The 21,139-nt window shown below is 56.1% G+C and overlaps 6 protein-coding genes across 6 annotated transcripts; 1 reads left to right on the top strand and 5 right to left on the bottom strand.

The window, feature by feature from the left end:
* Positions 1–7,832: 7,832 nt before the first annotated feature.
* Positions 7,833–9,869, bottom strand: F5Z01DRAFT_198998 (amino acid permease-domain-containing protein). Its single transcript, XM_046258077.1, has 2 exons — positions 9,412–9,869; positions 7,833–9,342 (listed from the first exon to the last, which is right to left on the bottom strand). Exons 1-2 carry the CDS (start codon positions 9,638–9,640, stop codon positions 7,925–7,927), a joined length of 1,647 nt encoding a protein of 548 aa, XP_046122418.1. The 5' UTR covers positions 9,641–9,869; the 3' UTR covers positions 7,833–7,924.
* A 996-nt stretch (positions 9,870–10,865) lies between these two features.
* On the bottom strand, positions 10,866–12,673 carry F5Z01DRAFT_615221 (amino acid/polyamine transporter I; the record flags this gene model as incomplete). Its single annotated transcript, XM_046260856.1, has 3 exons — positions 10,866–11,044; positions 11,101–12,162; positions 12,319–12,673. 3 exons carry the CDS (start codon positions 12,671–12,673, stop codon positions 10,866–10,868), a joined length of 1,596 nt encoding a protein of 531 aa, XP_046122417.1.
* Positions 12,674–13,882: 1,209 nt separating this feature from the next.
* Positions 13,883–14,323, bottom strand: F5Z01DRAFT_670208 (ADF-like domain-containing protein; the record flags this gene model as incomplete). Its single annotated transcript, XM_046264526.1, has 1 exon — positions 13,883–14,323. One exon carries the CDS (start codon positions 14,321–14,323, stop codon positions 13,883–13,885), a length of 441 nt encoding a protein of 146 aa, XP_046122416.1.
* Positions 14,324–15,273: 950 nt separating this feature from the next.
* On the top strand, positions 15,274–16,794 carry F5Z01DRAFT_679108 (peptidase family C69-domain-containing protein; the record flags this gene model as incomplete). The annotated part of the gene is made up of 2 exons (XM_046265496.1): positions 15,274–16,357; positions 16,409–16,794. 2 exons carry the CDS (start codon positions 15,274–15,276, stop codon positions 16,792–16,794), a joined length of 1,470 nt encoding a protein of 489 aa, XP_046122415.1.
* On the bottom strand, positions 16,624–18,855 carry F5Z01DRAFT_199219 (DNA glycosylase). Its single transcript, XM_046258079.1, has one exon. The coding sequence runs from the start codon at positions 18,687–18,689 to the stop codon at positions 16,839–16,841; it is 1,851 nt and encodes a 616-aa protein (XP_046122414.1). The 5' UTR covers positions 18,690–18,855; the 3' UTR covers positions 16,624–16,838.
* A 20-nt stretch (positions 18,856–18,875) lies between these two features.
* Positions 18,876–19,739, bottom strand: F5Z01DRAFT_643392 (putative C6 transcription factor). The gene has a single exon (XM_046262706.1). It carries the CDS (start codon positions 19,615–19,617, stop codon positions 19,021–19,023), a length of 597 nt encoding a protein of 198 aa, XP_046122413.1. The 5' UTR covers positions 19,618–19,739; the 3' UTR covers positions 18,876–19,020.
* Between the last annotated feature and the right edge of the window lie 1,400 nt (positions 19,740–21,139).

The following is a 21,139-nucleotide window of genomic DNA, read 5'->3' as shown; positions in this document are numbered from 1 at the left end:
GCGGCCCGCGCACTGTTGAGATAATACCAATGCTACGTACTTGTCCGGGGGAATCCTAGGTCAACGCGAAGACTGGAGGACAGACTCTTGCCCAGGAATTCTTGTACGGGAAGTAAATGGAGTCCAGGCGTTGTACGCCTGAGCCACCACACGCCACCACACCACACCATCAGGAGCCGCTGCAGCGACGGTACAGCAACGGGAGCGGCCAAGGCGGCGAGGTCCTCGAAGTTGGAAGAATGAGCTGTGTTGAGGCCAAACAAGCCCATCAGCGTCTGCCAACATCCCCCCCTGACTTGTAATAGAAATTTGCGTTTCAACGCCGGCATCAAGATTTGGAGATCGAAATCGAAGCTTCAACCCTCGAATCCGCCAGTCACAAAGCCCGGACGACCGATTAGTCCAAGCGCCATGCGACCGCCGGGGTGGGGAGCGGAACTAGAGTGGGGTCGCTTACCCCTGCGATCGCTGCAATGCTGCTGCGCTTGTCTGCAGTGCTGCACTCAATCCCTGTTGCTGCACAGTGCAGGCCTGCAGCCCCATTGACGAATCGCATGATTGCGCGATGCGCCATGCTTCAGTCTGCCAGGAAACCACCACATCGCTTTGTGAAGATGAACGGACGTCTTGTCGATGCCGCGTGTCAGCGGCTCACCGGTTTGTCCCCGTGACCAGTGAGCAGCAGCACGCACAAGTACCAGTATGCAACGGGAGTCGGACCACTATTCGACCCCGGGGACGAGCAATCCCCGGTGCGGGAAAGGTCTGCTGCGCACGGTGCGACACTGCGGGCAGTTGGTGGGCGAACACTGTCTAATTAGCACAATGACAGACTGTGCCGCGATCTGCATTTCCTGCCCGCAGCGTCTTCTCCGGCGTTTTTACTGGCCTTTTTCATCATTGTATCACGAATGACGTCGGACACAATGCCACGACCAAGGTAATGACCATGAACGGGGTACCGACTGCTATCCACACCCTGTAAAGATCCTATTTGACTGTACAAGTAATTCTCACCATGGGATTGTCTCCAAATAGCAGGCAAGATGCCAAAGGCGTGCCTTCTGGCAGTTTCTGCCGTTCCTGGGCCACTCTCCCGCACCTCCGGACCCGAGTGGCCAAAGCTAAGCAGGCGCCCGCACCAAAGTGTAAAATATTCTCCATCCACAAAAAGTCTTTGCCTCGCCCACGATCAATCACCTTCTCCCTCACGGACTCTCCTGACAGCACCACATTTGTTGCATCACCATTGACCCATGGGGAATCTAACCTGCAGCAATAGTCGCCTCCACATGAAGCCTCTCGTTTCAGCAACCGCAGAGCTGAATGAACTGTTCTGATTTCATCTTGCGCATGCATTCGCCCCCCCCATCCACATCACGAACACCACAACTGCTGGATGGCGAAAGTGGCCTGCAGCCTCTCTCTCTGCCTGCTCCGAGGCGTCCTGCATGCCTGCCCTCCGAGCCCGGAGAGGATGATCATTTCGCAACCCGCGAGGGCTTTGTCAGACTTTTCATTCCATGATCAACGAGACCAAGGACATGCAATCATGTCGGTACCCGCGTCGTTAAGCGCCGTCGTCTCTTATGGAGGGTATATTTGAGGCTGATAGGACCCTTCCTCTCTTGCATCAATGTGCCCTACTTGCATACGCTCCAACATCCTTCGCCTCCAAGCCACGGCAACCAAGAGCCTAGAGGCGAGGGACGCGAGGCATCTTTGCACAGACCATCAAAAAGGTCGTGCAAGCGAACCACAAAGGTGAGCGCCGCATGGATCCGGGAAGGGTCGTACTTGGCTGCAGAAGATGAGCCCTTCAGTGTTACCTAAAGGTATTGGCCGCTCTGGGTGAAAACTCTGTTGGCGATAATTGTCGCATCAACACGTTGCAATACTGGCGTTTGTGGCTTGCGGCCATATCTACCAATATGAGGCTTTCGCCTCCGCCAGGGCTGCCACCCATCCGTGCTTCACGATTCGTGTTATTCATCTCATTCACTAACTGAACCTGATGCGAGTCCCTAGCGGCTAAGGCGCTGAGCTTTCAACTGGACTGAGGCTCTGGAGTGAAGCCGGACCCGCTGAACCGCGCCGCCCGTCTTGTCCCCACCACATTCCGTCAAAGCCCAGTCCTCCCGCGACCCGCACGGAGGACGACTGGACCCGCCTGGCCTCTCTCGCTTGCGGCTTGCTGCGATAAGAGATTTTCACCGTGGGACCCAGGCGACGGAGCTCCCCGCTAATACCAACAATGAGTACGTATACAAGCAACAATTGTGCATTTGCTCGATATCAAAGGCGCCGCACAAAGGCCTCGATGGCTCGACTACAGATGTCTACGCTCAGATACCTGTGGTTGAACCGCAGTCGACCTGAAAGTCCATCAAGTCTAGACTACGACAGGAATGGTTCAGCTGTTGTCGATCATTCGAGATTCCAATAAAGCTCGCCTGTTTAGCAAAGCTTCACAATCAACCTGGAGAAGCTGTTGCTATAGAGCACAGCCTCAGTGACATTTTGCTCTACGTATCTCCGGGGCATACGCTCCAGTGCAGCCCCGGGCCCCCGAGGGGTAAGACCGCCAGCCTCATATCAGCGTCGTTCGAGGGCATCCCCACGGGCGCCTCCAGGCCTAACAAGCAAACTCTAAAATAACGATGCTCGTCGGCCGAGAGATCTCCCCGTAGCTGGAATGCTACAAAGTATTCCTTTACCGGGTAGGCAATTTCCCGTGCCTTAAAGCCCCTGACAAGGTCCCCTTCTCTTGTACGTACATGGGATTCTTGGAGGGTTGCTTGCATGCTCACCACGTTCCCTGCCGCCCAGACATGGAAAGTTCCTACATACGGAGTGCATCGTGTCGATATCACGGCGGCAAATGCGCGCGAATGGTTATTCCCTCAGTGTATTGCTTCATGGCCAAAGGATGTCCGATCCGGGCATCAATCGTTCCATCAGCTGTCTGTGTCATAACATAGATGGCCATGTCTCGAACGTCCAGCGACAACTGCCTTCATTGGTTCCGCAAGGTTCTTCCAGTCTGCTCCCGCAAGAGTCGCGCACCGCGCTAAAGCATGAACTGGGTTAGGGGTTCTCCACCACCGGCAGGGTAGCCACAGCCAGCCCACCTTGAACCTTGAAGACAAAGCCATCGCCCCTCTCTTCTCTGTGAGTGTGTGTCGACAAAACCATCTTCAGCCATGGCATTCTTCGAGCTCTTTGGCAAAAGTTTCCGTGCGACCCTGGATGATGTGCCGGGTGTGAGCGCTCTAATCACTACACAGCAGCCTACGACGGTGGGAGGGTGGGACCCCTATCTCAAGCTCACGTACGTACGTGGGTAGAGAGATTGATGATCTCCATGTCCTTCACGAATTCTGTTGCCTCCCGGCAGGCCGATGTCGTTGCGCTATTGCGCGGGACAGGACACCGCTTGGTGATCAGAGACGTTCGTTCCTCTGGTGAGACAACCCGCACAGCCTTTACGAGGATGGGCCTCCAGTCCTTTCGCGAGGCGGTGTGAAAGCGTGCAGCGGCACGCACACCTTCTGTCTTTGCGAGCATAGGTCGCGGTCTCGCGCCTGCTATCGCCACGGACCGCGTAATGATTTCTTATCATGACGACCACGGTTCGGCAATTGAAGTCTAAGGTGAGGACCTGGAGCTGGAAAGATAAAAGCCCCGCAGTGGTGTCGCGCAGCAGCAGCCTGTCGCTCGCTTGCAGCGCTGAGCGTGAGGGGGCGGAGACCCCACCTCACGATCCCTGGCCGGAGCTCATGTGGATCAACAACGAGCTGGAGCTGGCCATGCTTTGTTTTGTCATGTCTTTGAGCTTGGGCACGCAGTGTTTGAAGACATTTTCTCGCATCAGATCTAGGGCAGATGGTCATGTGAGGGCGCGTGGGGATACCCCAGATATCAGACATGTACCGTGCCCAGCAGGTCGCACAACGTCCGGCACACGCAGATACGCACGTACAGTACGCCTGCCTGTGAGACTTGCGCGACCACAATGATAGCAGGCGGCATTCCGATACGGTGCGTGTCGAAGAAACACTTGACGCGTGTAAGACGGGTAATCGAACCACGTCGTTGACTCGTTGGCGGCCGACTCACCTGTTACACCCGGATCTTCTGTCATCGAGTCCTTTGGCTTTTGGGAACATGTCGTGATACTAGAGGCTGGCTTCGCAACAGGGTGAGGCTAACGACAGTCTTGTTGGACCAGCAGATCTGTGACAGGTTCGCTGCCAGCCGACGGCGCACAATGACCAGATATGCTCGATGGCTCTCCTGAGTCCTTGCAATTACTGCCAGAGCGCCAGGTTTCAGCCCTGTTGGAGCTGGTCTCTACCTTTGACGCAGAGGCAACACCTGTTCTTCAATCTCCCCATGGTCGTACACATGGCAACGCAACTACAACTGTGACCACCTTGCCCTTCACCGACTTCTCTTGGTGGTTGGGTTGCAAATGCTGGCTTGACCGACGCCACCCCTTGGGAACGCTGTGGCGCCTTTCGCCTTCCACATCGCACCATCTTCCGTAGACGTGACTACGACGGCAAGTAGGGTGGCACGGTGGCACATTGCTGACCGGGCTGGGGCCGAGGTCATGTGCCATCTGTGGAAGGATTGATGAAACCTGTTCCGGCAGCATTTGCTTCGTTACTCCACGTCGTGAAAGGTAACTCACGGCAACCGAGTTGTGGTTGCGCGTATGGAATCTATTGCAATATCGCGATGTCGCAATATCACGCGTATGTAATTTTGTCACTCGTTATACAATCTTCTCCCCCCTGGGTGACGATCAGACGTCTGGCCGCCTCTCGGAATTCTTTGCGACTGCAACGCACGCACACACTTCTGCACAGTACAAGCATGCCCCCCCATGCACGCAATACAGGCCGCCTTGCTTGATGCCCGTAACCCACCCGTGGGCGCGCGCACGAGAGTCATGCCACAGCACATGCTGCACGCCGGGTTCAAAGAGCCTGCCGGGTCAGCATCTTGGCTTGGGCCTTGACGGTGTCTTTTACTCGTCCGCGCTGGCTCGCAAGGCACGGCATGTGTCTGGGGAGGCGGGGTTGTGGTGCATCGTACGCAGTCGAGGAAGCACGCAAGACGCACATCGGCAGAGGGGCTGTTTTGTCGGTCAGCCCCCGAGAAGTGGTACGATCGTTCGGTTGTCGTGAAGCATTGTCAGTGCCACGATACCGAGATAGTTTCCCGTGCCGTGGCATTGACAAGAGAGCGTCACGGTGTGGTGTGACCCAGGACCTTGCTCAAGAGTCAAGACTCAAGAGCACCCAAAACGTGTGCCAGTCAATCCACCCTGCCGACTGACAAGCTTCGTCAAGGACACCGGACATCTCGGACACTAATGAAATGCGTGCGGACTGCACATCAAATCAGGACGCAAAGATATGGCAGCTCCCTCCGCGGGCATTATCCATCCAGCCCCAGCTCATCATTGGCTGTGCCCTATTCACGGGCCGCATCAGGCAGTCCCCGGACTCCATGGCAGGAGGAGAGAGGAAGAAGTCTAGGGCTAGGAGACTATTGATTCGTGGCTCATCAATGGGGTATGGTCGAGGTAGGCATGATGACGCACAATACCATCTTGGTGAGGCTTCAGAAGACTCGTCCATCTTGCGGTGAAGCTGGTCAAGCGAGGCAGTGTTCAATCAAGGTCCAGGGACCTTGGGATGTAGACATTGGCTACCATACTATTGCAGCAATTATCATCGGTTACGCCCCCGATCGTGCTGACAACTGCCAGGCACTCCGAGTCTTGGCTGTAACTGCTAGCACCTTGCGCTGGGTCGGGGTAACGGGGTAGCTGGTGATTATTAGCAGGCGCTCGCGGGCAGGCCTGGCTGGGCACAAGAAGACGGAGCACGTAGTCCTAAGATCGCGATTCGCAACAGTGCATCGGTCTTTACAAGGCAGACGGAGAGCACACCGCCCTCAACAAAGTATGATTAGCTGAGACAGTTGCGGGACAGACATGGAATATGCCTCATGACCATTCGGCAGTCTCCTCTTCTTTGGTGTATGAAAGATGCGAGAGAGCAAAAGAGGGCATCCAGGATCGTCCAAACGCAGCACCCAGAACCACGGGAATGGCGCCCATCACCGCTGCAGTGCAGTCTGCGGCCCCTGATCATCGAAAAAATTCCGCATGCCTATCGGCCGGTCTCTTTGGTGCTAGGGAAAATCGCGCCCGATCCCAGCTGTCATGGGAGCACTTGGAACATGAGAATTGCCCGTGGTCGGGTCTTCTGTGAGTGAGTCTGTGGCAGAGGACGGACGCTGCTGCAGCTGCGGTTCTCACCATCGGAGGTTTGTAGTGACGATCGTCCATTTTCCTAGTCTGCCAAGACGCGGGTCTTGCAGCATTCTGCGCACTGTGCACTCTGGCCCACTGGGGGCCCATGGAGCCGCGTGCATGTGCGCGTGCGCACGGTGGAGCTATCAATCAAAATCCCTGGCCTGTCCTCGAAATAACTTCGATGGGAAATGGAACGGGCCTCCAGTCTCGTCGAAAATCGCTCGGTGCCATCCGAGCTGGGATTCGAGACGTATCCACTGCTCAGTGCTTGGTACGTTGAATCTACGTACGCTTGTATGCAGTCACTCTAGTCTAGTAGCTCGTAGCGAGAGCGTGAGACTATCGACCTGCTACTGGCCAGCCACTGGCAGCCAGCGACGACACTGATTCTTCACCCATGGGGAATTGGACCATGTCAGAGTCACGCCATTCGTCTTGACTCTTGACTAGTGTGAGTCAAGCAGAGTGGGACAACTGACACGCGCGATGGAGCAGAAGCTGAACGCGCTTTGTCAGACGCGATGGTACAGGCGTGGGGGTTAGTAGTAGAAAGCGGGCCGCGAGATGACCACATCGCGATTGCTGATCGTGCAATTTGAAGCACGCTGCCTATCATCAAATCACAAGAACTCTTGTCTTTGAGGACCTGTTGATCACTAGAAATGGATCTCAAAACGTCGATCATGGAAAAAGTTCTGCCGGGCGCCTGTTGGTAGCACCATTGGAGGTGATTGTTGTAGTGTATTTCCAACCTAAGATCGACAAACGAACAGCTCTCAAAGAATCACATGACGAAGATGGCATAACAGCCCAGAACAAATGTATCATATATGAATTTTACTGCACTCAGAAAAGGGAGATTTATTCAATCCCTTGAAATGACCTAGAACGAACCTATTCACGACAAAAATGCTTTCACAACGGCGTGCTGCCAGGTAGGGGAGTAGTATAGGGTAGCTAGGGGCTCAACCCACCCTCAGATACACGCGCCTACGATGCCTTCGAAGGATAAAAGTCATTGAACTATTGTAAAAACACCTTGAATCGTGCAACTGAAGCATATTTAGAAGAAAATGCTATTGCAATAGAATGTACATCACATGGTGGTGTACAAAGCTTCTGCCCATATAGTGTCCGGTAACTTCTAGTTATGATGCACGGCAGTGGGCGGAACAGGGAGTCCAGGAGGACGCTGAACCATACATATGTAATGGGCGACAATATACGCGAATACTATACATGTGGTAGTTTATATCGAGTATACGGAGGCAATGACTTCCCTTGATACATGTGCGAATCGGCCTCAGAGACAGATGAAACCACATTCGTGAGCAAGTCAATGCACAATGTTAGCCGGTGAGATCTGACAAAGGCTGCTTGTGATAACATGAAGATAGTAACTGTCAATGAAGTTGCGTTCGGCAAAAGGTTGGCTACTCACCGGGATCTAGGACTAATTCACATCAGCACTTCTAATGCATCATGAAAATGTTAATCACTCTCTTGAGCTATGGCTCAGCTTGATGACGACGGCGACATTGAAATTGCCTATCAATATGACAATACGACGAGAACCGCTCAAAGAAACCTTCACCTCCTCCTTCTCAGATGCACCTTTCTGTACCTCACCACCTCGGTGCCTCCCTCGTCAAACGTCCTCTCCGCCACCACCTTGTAGCCTCCGATTCGGGGGAGCACCTTGGTCCACCCAACCCAGTACACAACACCTAGCAGCAGAACGCCGCATCCAACCACCGGGAAGATGTAGTAGGGATACCCGTCGGCCGTCCAGGATCCCTGTGGCGGGAGGAAAGGCACCAGGACGAGGAAAATGTTGGACAGCAGCCACAAAATCGAGATGGGCAGGTGCGTGTGCCAGGGTGAGGACCAGTTCTCCGTCTTGCTCCATTGGAGGTAGATGAGGCCGGCCCCCACGAAGCCGTTGATCCAGGAGCCCGGGTACGTGTACAGGTTGACCACAAAGGAGTAAGCCGGGCCGGCAGGGGGAGCGACCAGCACGATGACGGTGATGAGCCAGTGCAGGAAGAGGGCGGGGGCCGGCGAGTTGAAGGGCTTGTTGGAGGCCCAGAAGCGGGAGAAGGGGAGCATGCCCTCCTTGGCGAGCTCTTGATTCAGACGAGAGTGCGCAAACGACACGGCCAGAACGTTGCCCATGTTGCTGAGACAGACGAGCACGGGCAGCGCCCTGCGTCCGGCGACGTCGCCAAACATGTTCTGGAAAAACACGCCCGCCACGAGGAGGTCCGACTTGGCGAGCTGCGTCTTGGGGATGGCGGCAAAGTAAGCCACGTTGGCGAGGACATAAAGAATGGTGACGCCGCCGACGGCGAGGGGAGCCGCGATGGCGAGCGTCTTGCGCGGGTTCTTGAGCTCGGAGACGACGTAGTTGGCGTTCTCCCAGCCCTTGTAGCTGTACACGACGTTGAGGATGGCGTTGGAGTAGGTCGACGCGCCGCCACCGCCGTAGCCGTCCCCATCCTCGATGCGAAAGCCATTGTCAAAGTTGTGCGGGTTGGGCACGCGCCGGTGGCCCGCCAGAGCCGCGAAGCCGGAGAAGACGATGATCAGCAGCGTGATGACCTTGAAGATGCCTAGCACGTTGAACAGGCGGACACCCCATTTCGGGAGGACCGTGTGCAGCACGACGGCGAACGTAACGCAGGCGATGCCAATGGCGCGTGCCGGCCAGCCGTCGTACGACTCCCAGCCGGAAGCGAAGAGGACGTAGCGCCCGAAGGCGAGGGCATTGCCCGTCGAGAAGCCGAGTAGGAGCATCTGTGCCGCCAGAACGCAGGTCATGAGGTACTTTGGCTTCTTGTACGCGCGCTCGAGGTAGTTCTTCTCACCGCCGGAGATGGGGATGGCGAGTCCGAATTCGAGGAAGACACTGATGCCGCAGAAGGTGAGGATGCCGCCCACGATCCAGAGAATGAAGGACACGCCCACCGAGCCGGTGGCGGCGAAGATGCCGGACGGCGTTGAGAAGACTGGCCGATGTTAGCACCCAAGTCTTTATGTTGCTGACGTGCACTCTCGAACTGAGAGGAGAGACGTACTGCCCGTGCCAATCATCTTGTTCAGGATGAGAAAGACAGCACCCGTGACCCCAATCTTGCGATCCTCACTGTAGGCATATGTCTGCGCGTCGACAAAGCTGCCGTTGTCGCCAGAGTTGTCACTGTCAGCAGCGTGTGATGGCAGGTTGGCGTTGATATCCACGGCATTCCCAGCCTTGACAGGCTCCGCGCTATGTTCAGCATCGTTCCGCGAGGTGAACCAGGGCATTGCGCAGACTGGGGAGGCCTCTGGGGCAGGTCGAGGCTTCGGCAGTTGAAAGAAGCGTAATTAGTATCGGTAGCAACTGTGCGCGTGGCGACGATCGATGGGGGACTGGAATAAACAAAACACTGCCAGGACAGCACAGCGAAAGAGAGAGGGACAGATGTCGCACGCATGTGTATGTGTGATGAGCTGCAAGTTTAAATACCCCCCCAAAGGCTACCTACAGTAGCATTCTGGCCACCACGCGACACGACATGAGGGACGAGTGAGCGGTTGCGATTTCGACAGGGACGTTGACGTGATCGCCGAAAGTGGTTGGGCCAGGGACCGATGCCGACCACGAGGGGAACTTTGTTTGCCTGCGCATGGAGGGAGTCGGGTCTGTTCAGTGCGTTGGCTCTTGATCCTGGCGGGCAGACGTGCGCTGTCATTGGGTCGCGCGACGTAGAGTCTGTCCGGCAATGACTTTCTCGATGTCTTCTCCCGGAGAAGCTTTTACAGTGGAGATGCGGGCTGGCGATGTGTCTGCCCTGGATGCAAAGAGTGCGCCGTACAAGTCCAGTCTATTCAAGGCCAGCTTGTTTGATCACGCAGGCGTTTGTACCCATTGGCTCATCAACGTCCCATGTATGCCATCACAAGCGAATCCTCAGCATGGCGTGACTGCCTCTGTGCGTAGAGATGCCAAGACAAACCCCCCTCTGGCAGGGAACGTTGCCTGGCTGCTGGGGTCCATGAAAAGCTTGGCCTTTTCTTGTCGAAGCGAGATCCGCATGGGCAAGGCCAGGATGGGAAGGTCGAGTCGCCCCAGCTTCTTCCTGGGTTTGTTCGTGGAAAATTTTCTAGCGATGAAGCGGCAGTCAGTCAGTCATCTCTCCCACGCAAGGCATCGTCTATTGATGTTTAAGCTGACATCTCACTTGCGACAATTGAGTGATGTATACATTTGCATGTGATCGAGACAACTCGCCCTCCGCATATGGCGCCATCATGGCCGCAGAGCATGCCATTGACTCATTGAGCAAAGGAGGCCAATGAACCATCACGTTTGTCCTCGGTGAAGAATCATCACTGACTCTTCCAATTCGACCTGTTATGGCGGCGCTCGACTCTTATATATTCTCAATATTGGTATCTTCAAAGGCACGTTGTGCACGCGTTTAAATACATGTACTTTACACAACATCCACCTGGGTTACCAGAGGTTCTGGACTGGTTCACCAACCCCTTACTCCTCCTCCCCACCAGTAGGAGGACCAGCGTAGTTGTTGTATCCCCAGATAGCGTACCAGATGCCGGAGATCGCAGCAGCGCCGATGAACACGGCGAAGGCGTAGTTGAGCGTGTCGGCCGTGACGGGGATCGACGTGGGCATACAGAAGAGAGGCAGAGCCAAGAGTGTCCAGGCTGCAACAGGTTAGAAATGACATCTTGGCCAGGGGGGGAGAGAAGGAAAAACGTACCGAGAGAGACAATGTTAGTAAAGTAGCCCAGTGGGCCGAGGAAGAAGTTGCCGTTCCTGACCTGCTTGCGGCCAGTGAAGAGGTTGATGGCAATGGGGCAGGCATAGGCAGCAGTCAAGCAGATGACACCGACACCGGAGAAGGCATTGAACGCAAGGGTCGAGCCAAAGTAGATGAGACCGAGGGCCAGCTGGACGATCATGCTGAGCATCATGGCGTTCAGGGGCACGTCGAGCTTCTTGTTGACCTTCATCCACAACTTGGCGCCGGGGATAGCGCCGTCACGGGCAAAGGCCCACACGCAACGCGAGGTGGCCGTCGTGCACGCGATGCTGCACATGAGGCACAGGACGATGAGGGGGAAGAGGAGACCAAAGGCACCACCGGCCGAGCCGACGGCCGACTTGAAGATGGTGGGCACGGGCTGGGCGGACTCGAGGTTGATGAGCATCTGGATGTCCGGGAGAACAAAGACGATGGGGATGAGGAAGAGGAGGCCGCCGAGGGTGTTGATGACAATGGTCGCCACCATGGCCTTGGGCACCTGGGTGGAGGGGTTCCTGACCTCCTCGCACATGCTGATGATCATGCCGGTCGACGAGGTGGCGTAGCCGGCGTGCAGCAGGCCGACGAAGAAGGACCAGCCATTTGGCCAGCCGGACGAGTTGTCCCAGTGGGTGAAGACGTAATTGGCGCTGTGGCGGCCCTCTTTGGCCAGGACGAGGATGCAGATGACCATGGCAATCACACCGGCAAAGGTCCAGAAGATGGCAGCCGTGTCGAGCAAGGGCAACCACTTGTTCCCGAGGGCCGAGATGGCATTGCACACGAGCGTGATGGCGAGGAAGAGCAGCCAGATCTGCCAGGTCGTGCCGGGAAACACATCGCTGGCGCCGGGCGAGGACTCAAAGACGTTGATGCAGGCGACGGTGAAGGTCGTGGCACCGAATGTCACGGACAGGGTGATGGTAATGTTACCAACCAGGTACAGCCAGCCGCAGATCCAACTCGCGACGCGTTGCCAGCGAGCGGGTGCGAGCATAAAGGACTGGTAGTACACGCCTATATCACGAGTATCATTAACATGTGTTCATCAACAACGAGGGCGACGAGAACATTCGCGTGGGGTAGGGGGCCGACGGGTCGCGCGCATCAGAACATGGATACGGCAGACAGCGCAGCGCAAAGCGAGCAGGGGAGCAAACGGGGTCACAGTACCTCCAGCAGTAGGGTATACACTTGTGATTTCACCAAGAGAGGCAGCCACGCAGAGGATAATGGCAGAGACGAGGATCCAGCCCCAGATGATGGTGACGGGGCCACCGTTGACCAATGGGTAGTAGAGCGTCGTGGACAGACCCCACGGGATCGAGGCGAGCACGAACGACATGAAGGCCACCTGGAGAGTCGAGCGCGAACGGGTCAGCTCGGGCTTGTAGCCCAGACCCTCGAGCATGCCGTCGGCGCCCTCAGCCTTGGACTGGCGACGCGCAGGCGGGGCTTCGCCGCCATAGTTCTGCTGCTCATGCTTGGCATCCATGTGCGGCGGTGGGCTGGAGGAGCTGCTCTCCATGTTGTCGGTGTGGCCTGGTCGAGATGGCGATAGTAGTCTGGTCACGCGACGTTGTGGTTGAGCGCGTGCGTTGCTGGCAAGCCCGTGCGTAGGTAGAGTATCAAGTGCCGGCGGGCAGCAACACGTGCAGGCCGTAGATCACCGGGATCAAGCTGGGTGGACTGGTCTGGGTATGGGCGCCGTGCAAGTCGTCAGCAACAGGCGTCAGTCAACCAAAGGGCGGAAAGGTCGACAAGGAGGAGTTGATGATGAGAGACAAGGACGGAGGGAATTCGGGAAGGAGGAATGGACGGATGGCGCAGGTAGATAAGAGGCAATCCGCATTGGGGCCCTGGGGGAAGGACCGAAGGACATGGAGCGCAAGAGTTTGACGGCTGGGATCCGGTGCCGTCGAGTCGACGAACGGGTGGGTCTAACCCAAAGAGGCTTGATGCGTGAATGGCCTCACTTCACCATCAGCACGTAGGCCAAGGAGGTTGCTCGGCATGATTGTGAAAAAAATCTAGTCGGCAGTAATCAACCGAGCGAGTCAGTGCAAGACTGGGGCAGATGCCTCCCAGGGCTCGAATGGGGGAGCTGTGCGCGTGTAGATGGCTCAGGTCGGGGCGGGGCCCACGCTGCAGACCCAGCCGTTGCAAGACGCTAACTGTAATGATGGCCAAGCCCGAAACCTTGGCTCTGCCGCGTCCAGTCGTCTCCCTCAAATTCTCTGTTGCCTAGCGGGTCCATCACGTCAGTGCGTGCATAGACGCAGCGAAAACTGCCAGAAGCAGATTCGATACTGCGGACTGGCCGATGGGGGGCCTCCCAGCTGCCATTGGCTGCCATCGGCTGCCATCAAGATCCGCCGGGCAAGGCCGAGCCTCCGAGCCTGTGAGGGGTGGGGCATATCGGCCGGATTCAGACGTGATTGGCTGAACTCAGATGGATTTGACACTCGATGCACTGGCCACGTGACTTTAGGTGCGCGCTAGAACAATCGGTAGAACTTTACCTGATTGATTGGTGCTCGAGACCCTGGAATGGTGGGCAGGAGAACGAGAAGACGGAGGACTGGACTGGACAGCATAAGGTGATAATGCATACCCTGAACCATGGGTGATGGGGAGTAGTACGTAGTAAACCAACACACGCGACTGTTAGCATCATCAGACATGCAGTCATCAGAGTGAGTCAAGTGCAGCTGAAGAGGACCAAGAATCAAACAAATCAACCACGGCCCCCGTTGTAGTCCGCCCCTCCAGCCTTGCGCAGCCTCGTCACGATATCCTTCTCGTCCAGCTCGCTCTTGTCGTTGGCGGGGATGGCGATGCTGTGGTGCGACAGCACCCTCTTGACCTCGCCGCTCTCGATGCTCACGCGTGCCTTGCGCATCACCTTTGTCCCCTCGCCGATCCAGACGACGACGGCGAACTTGACCCGCGTGCTCTCTTTGTCGTTGGCGTACTCGACGCGCACGTAGCCGTACTGGACCTGGCTGTCGTCCAGCGCCGCCTTCATCTCCTCCAGGCCGCCGCTGCCCGTGCCGCTGAGCTCGAGCTTGTTGCCGGACGCGGCCGCGTACGAGATGAGCAGCCAATTGGTCTCGTCCTTGTCGGAGCGCACAGCATCGTATGCCGCCGCAATCTCGGGCGCGTCAAGGCCGGACATGTTGGTCGTGGATGGCGGCAGGACTCGGTCGGTCAGTCGGGGGCCTGTGCGCTGTCGAGTCGTGGTACTAACGCACGTAATACGTGAAATTGTCGTGGAGTGTTTGCCGAAGGCTTAATTTCGCGAGTGTGGTAGGACGGACGGCACGTCTCGTAATTGAGGGGTTTGTTTGGACTTTGGAGGGCCCCCGAGGGGTCCAGCAGCCTGCCAAGAAGACATCCACATTACTATCCCTATCAATTCAGGGGTAAAAACCGACTGCCCTAGGTATGGGGCCACGGCGATCAAGCCAGACCTGGGCCCCTAGCCAGTGAGCGCCCTTTGAAGCTTACCAGGACTGCACAGACCGCCGCTGGGCGGCATGAATTTTTTTCTTTCATCAATGGGAAACTCAAAGATTGGCAGAGAGCAGGCGCTTGACGCGGCATGTGACGCTGTCGTGAGAGTCAGCCTCGGAACTGCGGCGTAATAGCTCGAGTCCGCTCGCTGCACACGCAATGACTTCAGCTAACAAAAAGTAGGTGAATGAGGTCTGCCGCCTGCGGCGGTTGAGCTGTGAAGTTGGTAGACATGTTCCCTTGATAAGGCTGCCCTATGCCGCACCAGTGACACCAGTGACCATCAAACCAGGCGACCCCAAACTTACAAAAGAAACCGAAAAAATGCCGGCCACTGATCAGCAATCATCATCTCCGAAGCTGTCACTGCCGGTGGCTTGTTCAGGTGCTCTCTCAACAGATAACAAAGCCGAAAGTCGGCCGATCCGATCCGACCTCGTGTGGAGCTCTCACGATGGCACTCCGCCGCGCGTGACAGGAACGTCACAACTCGCCTCAATGGAGCTGTTGCGAGAGCTCACAGAGGCAAGAGTCTGGCTATTATACTCTCCACAACAACTATAACAGCATAACCATCATCGTTGATCGCGCAAACCCTCGTACAGCACCACCATGCTTCCTCTTCTAGGCCTCCTTGGCCTCGCTGCGCCAGCGACAGCAAGCTACGCCTTCTACGTCGGCAAGAACCTCACGGAATCGGGACATGTCCTCCTCGGAGGCACCGGCGAGGAAGTGTCGTCGCATTGGCTACAGCTCTTCCCAGCCCAGGACCATCCCTCCAATGCCACCATCACCGTCGGCGTGACCCAAGATGCATCCTATCCCGGTAAGCTCATCACCATCCCGCAGGTGAACCACACGTGGCGATACATGAGCATGGAGTACTCTGATTTCGAGGGGTTCCCGGCGCCACTGACCAACGGTGGCCTGAATGAAAAGGGCGTAGCCGTGCGGGACGTTTGGGCCAGCAACCGCGATGAGTTGACCGAGATGACACCCAACCCCCAGACCGGCGTGCAGTACAGCGATCTGGCGAGAATTGTCATGGAGCGTGCGTCGACCGCACGCGAGGGCGTCGAGATCATTGGTGACCTGATCAAGAAGCATGGCTTCGCCACGTACGGTGGCAACTCCCACCTGATCGCCGACAAGGTCGAAGGCTGGGTCGTCTGGGAGTTTGCTGGGGGCGAGAAGCTCTGGGCCGCCGAGCAGCTGGGTCCTGACGTTGTCAGGGTCTCGTATCCGGGCTACATTGAGGAGTTCCCCGTCGACTTTGCCGGTTCGCGTGACTACATGGGCTCCGAGAACCTCGTGGACTTTGCCGTCGCGCAAGGCTGGTGGGACCCCGATGGCGACGAGCCCTTCAATGTGTTCAAGGCCTATGGCGTACAGTGTGACAGCTACCACGCGCGCACCGGCGGGTTCAAGTACATGTCGCAGGCCGCGCTCGAGAACGCGACGCTTGCCATGGTGCCCGTGACCGAAAAGGATCTCATGAAACGCGTACGTGACCCTCGCATCTGTGATGACCAGCCCGGGTACGGCCAGGTGATCCGTGTCTACGAGCCCGAGGACCCTGATCTGTACCTGATTTGGAATGCCGCCACCGGCTCCGTCGCCGCGCCCTTTGTGCCGTGGTATCTGGGTGTTGAGGATGTGCCTCCTGAATTCGGCCAGCACCGCTACCTGACCACAGGTGCCTCGAGCACCTTTCTCAAGACCGACTATCAGCTCCAGGAGGCTTAAGTCTTTGCCGGTCGCGTCTTCAAGCGCGTGCTGTACTATATGTGTTCTGCGCCCAAGCGCTTCCTCCCCCTCGTCACCGACATGTACACCTCCTTTGAGGAGGAGTCTGCCGCAGCCGCTACTACGTGGGTCGAGACGGCGGCAAAGATGCTGCTGGAGGCCGGAGACCGCGACGCTGCCCGCAAGATGCTGACCTTCTTCTCCCACACGCGTGCCTACAAGTCCCTGGAGATTGGCAAGACTCTCACTGATGCCTTGGACGGGTATATCAAGCTGTCTGGCGTGTGGCAGACACCCAAGGGCGATTTGATCAACGAAATGGGGAGCAACGAGAGGATGAATTGCTTGACAGGGATCAACCCAGACAAGCCGGCGGACCAACAGTGACCTTTGATACCCACATAAGCTACCGTACGTGCTTTGAAAGCATCCTATGAATCAACAAGAGTACAGTGATCCCGCACCAAAGTCCAGCACTTCCGCATGCCAGTTCCCATCGACTCATTCTCGATATTGTCGCTCCACCGACTGGGCTGCTTGTTCTCATCGGCTAGGGGTCCCGCCTCGTCTGTGTCAACCTTGAACAGATGCACATGCATTGTAAGCTTGAGATGTGAAAACAGCCAGGGTACACTGCCTAGCTCGCTGACATGTGTGAGCTTGCTGTCGTTCGTGTCCAGAAGTGACAACACGTGGTTCTGCGCAAGGGCTTTGCGCTGCTTCGAGGTCGAGCCCTCGCCTGCGTCCAGGATTTTGGAGGGAAACTCCCAGAGCCCGGCCAAGAGTCCTTTCTCGGGGCGCCGATGGATGAGGAAATTATTGTCACGTGTCTGAATCGCGCAGACGAGCGTCTCCTCCTCGCGAACTGCCTTCTTGACGACCTTGAGCGGGAACTTCTTGGCGTGGTTCACGATTGTCTCCAGCTCCGCAGCTTTGGTCTTTGCTGCTTCGGCCGCCTTGGCTGGCGCTTCTTTGGTCGGAGGCTTGCTGAAAAAGGACGATAATGTGGCCTGCTTTTTGCTCGGCTTGGCTGAAACGGTGGGTGTTACTTCAGTCGCATCAGATTCGTCCTGCACGTTCTCAAAGGGTTCGCAGAGGGTACACGCATCCTCAATGTCAGGAGTTGGCACCGACGGCGTCTTGCTACTCTTGCGACCAGGAAGCTCTTGACCCTCGAGATACGCCCGACAGGTGGAAGTTATAGGGCACGCTGCGCAATTGGGCTTTGGAGCGCATATCGTGCTTCCCAGCTCCATCAGGGCCTGACCCCACCGCCCAGGCTTGTCGCTCCTCGGAATCGTGCTGGGGTCGTCGACTGTACCATCGCCCTGGGCAACGTTCTTCACGAGTGCGTCTGCGGCAGCCCAGAGGGTGTCAATGACCCGCTTGTCCGTTTTGACATTGCCCAGAATACCCAGTTGGCGACTGAGTACGCGCAGCACATTGCCATCGACCATTGGCTCGGGGATGCCAAAGACAATGCAAGTGATGGCACCCGCAGTGTACCGTCCCACGCCCGGCACCTCCGCTTCCAATTTCTTGGCATCAGCAGGCAGCAAACCTCCAAACTCCTTGTGACTGACGACGTGCTTTGCCGCCTCGTGGATCCTGGTGGCCCGGCTGTAGTAGCCCAGACCTCTCCACGCGGCCAGCACGTCGTCCGCGTCGGCTGCGGCGAGATCCTGGATCGTAGGCCACTTATCCATCCATCGGTTCCAGTAATCAATGACGACCGCCACGCGTGTCTGCTGGAGCATGATCTCACTGATCCATACTTGATATGCTCGACGCTCGAGTTGCTTTCGGAGCTCGTCCTCGTCGGATATCGTGCTTGGATCGAGCCATGTCTTGCGCCATGGCATGGCACGAGCAGTGCTAATGCTGTCGAACCAGTCCAGGAGCGCATTCTGGCCTGCCTTGCCGATTGATCCATCGAGGAGAAGGGATCTGTGGTAGACGGTGCTGTGCTCCCGATTAGGCATCGCACATATTGGTTCTGGTGGTTCCTGTGCGGCCTTCACGCTGAACAGTTTCTTGTGAAGACGAGCGGCCTCTTCTTTCGTGCTGCTGCCCGTTTTGCGCCGTTTGGTGGGTAATTCGTCGGGAAAGTCATCGTCAGGTGCTGAGGGCGCGTATGGTACATCATCATCGTTGTCGCTTCCAGACGCGTTTCCCGTTCTCTGTGACTGACGGACAGTCCTTTTGACGGTGGGCCTCGAGGAACCGTCTTTTCCTCCGGCGATATTGGCGACTACGCGCACAGCGGATCTTTTCGCAGGCATAATGGTCAATGGCCCGTGTACAAGTAATGGGGGAAACTTGAACCCTAGTAGGAGCAGGAAAAGGGCATCGCGTGGTTGTCGCGTAAAGTCGTGACGAGGAAATGAGCGGGATTCGGGATTCACCAGTGACACTCGGTAGTTGCATCATAGCACAGACATCAATGAGTTAAACATTTCATAATACAACGTGCTTTTGTTAATGCATTCATCAAAAGTGCATGCTCTCCAAAACCGCAAGGACCTGAGTTCGTTCCAATCTTGATATCATAAGGGCCAGCCCTGTCAATGGTTGCCTGCTGTCCGATGTCCCCGTCCAGTCCAGTCCAGTCCTTTAGACACCACACTTTCGCAGACGAGTCAGGAAATGCTCATCTTTCAGTTCCTCGAGCTTGATGCCAAACAGGCTAGCGTACAAAGGCGCAAGTAGATTCTGTGAGCAGGGTCGGAAGTCGCCGCTCGCCTTGCACCTGTTTGCATAATCGAACGCGTTCAGTGCTTTGTGCACTGCTTCCTCAAAGGCCATGCCCTCCAGCTTCAGCGGCGCCAGCATCCAGTTGATATCCAGGGGGACTGCGCGAGAGGAGGAGGTGGACGCAGTGCGCAAGTCAAACGTGGCATCGACAGTGGCATGCCTGATCCACTGCGCCTTCACCTCCCTGAAGTACGGCGCACTGATGTACGTAGGGTGGAGGACTTCGTCAAGGCGCTCCTTTGCGGCAGAGTCCGTGGAATAGTTGATCATGTCGTGTAGCAGAACGCGAATCTTGTAGCCAACATTCGGATCAGCGCTGATGGCTGTCGTCGTTGGTGGGGTGGGTGTTGGCGGTGGTGTCAGTAGGCTCCCTCGGCCAGTGATGCTTCTGCCTGTAGCTCCAGGCGTTGTATGGGGAGTCGACTCGGCCATGTGGCCGTGGAATGGGCTTGTCATGATGTAATAAAACCGTTGGATAAGCGAACGTGGTCGAGACTGCCCTCGCGTGGCGAACGCTGGTGAGCAGAAGCAGAGGGGGCAGCGGGAGGCACTGAGAGGGACAGTTTTATATAAGGTGCAAACCGTCTTGAGCACATGATTCTAACGCGTAAGCAGTTTACCTTAGGCTCTGACGTCGAGGAGGCAATGTAGTAGGAACGGTGTCAAAGCCGTCAAACACTAATAAGGCGTGCGAACCTTGAAAGAGTTTCGCCCAGTGGTGCCTTGCGTGCTCAACAAGGCCCCTTCCCGCCGGCACATGTCGATGTTCGATCCGTGCATCCCCGAGCAGGCAGTAGATTGCTTCTTGCCATGTGAATTGATCACGAAGAAGTGGTGGTCATGATGGGCTGCCGATAATGGAACATGGATGAATGTGCTCATCGCCCAAGTAGGGTTGCAAAGTAACATACATGTAGCCCACAATTGACTTCAAAGAGTCTATTGCGGAAAGTTGAGTGATGACTACAAAGGGGCAGGTGCGAAATCAACATCTCGATACGTTGTTCTTACGTGTGCCTTGAGCTGGAGTCGACATATGAGGCACTGTCGACCGGCACTAGACTTAAGCTTATTCCTAGCCCTGAGGTCGACCAGAAGTTTAATTCAATGGCTGTTTACTTAAGCACTTGAGTTTCAAAGCCAACCTCGGATTGGTGCCAGATCCCCCAACGAAGTTGCTAGCGTAGGTATACCAAGGATAGCTGAATGTTTGTGAGATGAGGATGGGTGGTGGGCATTGGAAATCCAGTGTTTTCTGAAGCATTCGCGGCCATGGGATTCTGCAGTCTTCGAGTCGAATAGTTGGCGAGATACATATACGGTGGTTACTTAGTAGCTAACTGTAAGGTATGTCATTATCAAGGGACGACAGCGCGGGGCCTGCTACATGTAGGCTGAGCGTTGGCGGACGTTGACCCAAGAGAGCGACAAACAGACGATCAATGGAAGGTTGTCGATAGACAATCTCTACATGAATCAACCATCACAAACACCCAAATCTCGTGGCTTATGAGTTGTCACAGCCCTCCCTTGGCATCCATTGAGGCTGGGTTGGCTTCTTTCCCCTGGGCGCCACCTACAGCGATGTATTCGCAACACTACCAAGTACAGACTCTTTTGCCTGAAATAAAACCCCCAAGGAACTCTCAGGGAATTAAACATAGGCCCATTCTCCTTCTCAGGGGCGATTGGCACACAGAGAGGAGAAGGGGTTCGAGCGACTTGCACGATGCACACATGATTACTACCTCACTAGCCGACCCATCTCTATTCAAAAGAAATAAAGAAGAGAATCTAGACCCTGACGCAAGCTAGTATTGGACCCCAGTGATGCTGCTTGATGGCCTCCCAGGGTCGAGGTCACGCGCTCTCCTCCGAGTTTAGCACCCAACGCCTCAGGAATGATATGGTTGTGCCAACAGAAACCTCTGCTACACAAGCTGAGAGATGCGAGAAGTATCCAGACCCGAATTTGGGG

Source organism: Emericellopsis atlantica, assembly GCF_019669845.1.
Source record: "Emericellopsis atlantica unplaced genomic scaffold F5Z01scaffold_2, whole genome shotgun sequence".
Lineage (NCBI taxonomy): Eukaryota > Fungi > Ascomycota > Sordariomycetes > Hypocreales > Bionectriaceae > Emericellopsis > Emericellopsis atlantica.
The sequence above is the reverse complement of the archived record's forward strand: the minus strand, read 5'-3'. Positions and strand labels throughout refer to the sequence as shown.